Source organism: Oryzias melastigma, linkage group LG12 (assembly GCF_002922805.2).
Source record: "Oryzias melastigma strain HK-1 linkage group LG12, ASM292280v2, whole genome shotgun sequence".
In the NCBI taxonomy this organism is placed as follows: domain Eukaryota; kingdom Metazoa; phylum Chordata; class Actinopteri; order Beloniformes; family Adrianichthyidae; genus Oryzias; species Oryzias melastigma.
The window spans coordinates 24,452,348-24,454,268 of NC_050523.1; the positions used below are offsets into that span (position 1 = coordinate 24,452,348).

At 41.1% G+C, this 1,921-nt stretch overlaps 1 protein-coding gene across 1 annotated transcript in view; it reads left to right on the forward strand.

Annotated features, from left to right (window-relative positions):
- The window catches only part of LOC112144163 (WD repeat-containing protein 7), a gene marked incomplete in the record, with an annotated part of 98,246 nt that overhangs the window by 2,885 nt on the left and 93,440 nt on the right, over positions 1-1,921 (forward strand). The window contains 2 exon segments of the mRNA XM_024268505.2: positions 110-188; positions 1,725-1,899. Of these exon segments, the coding sequence (XP_024124273.1) occupies positions 110-188; positions 1,725-1,899 (254 nt within the window).

Consider the following 1,921-nt stretch of genomic DNA (forward strand, 5'->3'; position numbering starts at 1 on the left):
GATGTGGACATGTTTTATTCTTTAGGACCATTTTCAAAGCAGAATCTTGATTTTAGTCTCATAAAGCTTTTACAAACATTGGTTTTACTCTGTACCATGTGGTTTCCAGGGAGATGTGTCTGTGGGATGTCAACGATGGACGCTGCATTGAGTTCACCAAGCTGGCCTGTGCCCACACTGGGATTCAGGTAAAGAACTCACCTGGATCAGACTCGAGAGCCTTTAAACTAGCATTGAGAAGCAGAAACCTCAGTGAACAGTTGACTCAGACCCACTTCAACAGTCACAGCAACACCAGAACTAAATCTCCTCATCAGACAGACACATGAAGGTTTTATATCCTGATAAACTCATTCAGACCTTCTCCGCCAGTTGGACTGTTGTTGTGGTCTGTCTGGGGGTCTTTAAAAAAGTGAACTAAGGGCTGCTTTATACTTCCTAGCGTTTAGTAATGGCTGGTGTTGCAGTAATCGTACGGCCATCGGAGCAGAATCGCCCCAGTCGCTGCAGAATGTGACACCTGCTGGTAACATCACCTGCTTTTACGGCCATTGTGGAATCGTGTCATTTATCCTGAATTTATTAGAGCAATTAGAGAATGCAATGATGGAGGAAACTGTCTGGAAAAAGGTCTTTTTAACACTGAAGATGATGAAAACTTCACTGAAGGTGAAATACAGAACTTCACACACAGACATAGAGAGCAGATAGGAAGAAAATAAAGCTTATCTTATGTCTCATATAGATGTATCTCACATTTTGCAGTAGACTAGAGAATGGAATTCTCCTCTGTATTGTCTGTTCCCTCTTGGTGGATGAACACACCCCATTCCTCTACCTCTTCGTTTACCTGTTCATTCGCAGACACAGCAATTGTATGAGCAGGATGTCGTTCATGTTTACAACAAACGCTGAAGAGAGTTGCGTCGCTTGAAAAGTGTAAATGTCTCTCAAAAGTTCATTGCAGTTATTGCAGACAGTCGGGAGCAAAACCAAATGCACGTCTGGCCTCCTTCAGTCTCCTTAATACGCTGAAAACTTCAAAGTTTCTCTTTTTGTTTTTCCTTTTTTCACTCGGTCTGCTCGGTTTCTGTCTTCAGGCTGTTTGTCTTTGTGTTTTTGATGCTTTTGGCTATTTTTTGGTTTTACTCGGGCAAACCCTGCATGTCGAGTTTCACTTCTGTGTCTTCATAAAGCGTTTGGTGTGACGCGGGCTTTAGTTTACACACTTGACCTCAGTTTTTGAATCATGTCGCATTGCTGTTTGGTTAAATAGAGGTTCTGCCATGATGAGATTTATGTTAGATAATAAACCAGAAACCTTTTGATGTCATTTATTGGTCCATTGTTTAAGCTGGTACAGTATTAAACAGCGAAGACGGTTTGGACTCGTCGTTATGATCTGGATTAAACCATCTGATTTGATTTGGCTCCTTATAAGTGAATTAAGATTCAAGATCAATTTTATTCTGTTGGAGAAGCATCACAATAATACGGAAATGCACAAAAATGTTGGGAATCAAACATTTTTTAAATATATGTACCCACAAAGCTGCAGAGATGCTCTTTTATACATGTAAGCATGTAGCTGTAGAAATAACTCAGAATGACATTGAATTTAAGCTAAAACAGATAAACCAGTTAATAAATGTGTGTTCTATTGTTAGAAACCAAAACTTTTTAGGTTCATTAATTCAGAATCCCTTTTCTGTTGGTTCTGTCAGTTTTATCAGTTCACCATTGGCACCGAGAAGGAGGGGCGTCTCCTTTGCAATGGCCATTACCCAGAAATCCTTGTTGTGGACGCCACGAGCCTGGAGGTCCTTTACTCGCTAGTGTCCAAGATCTGCCCTGACTGGATTAGCTCCATGAGCATCATCAGATCTCATCGTACACAAGGTGGGACAGATGGATGGAGGGA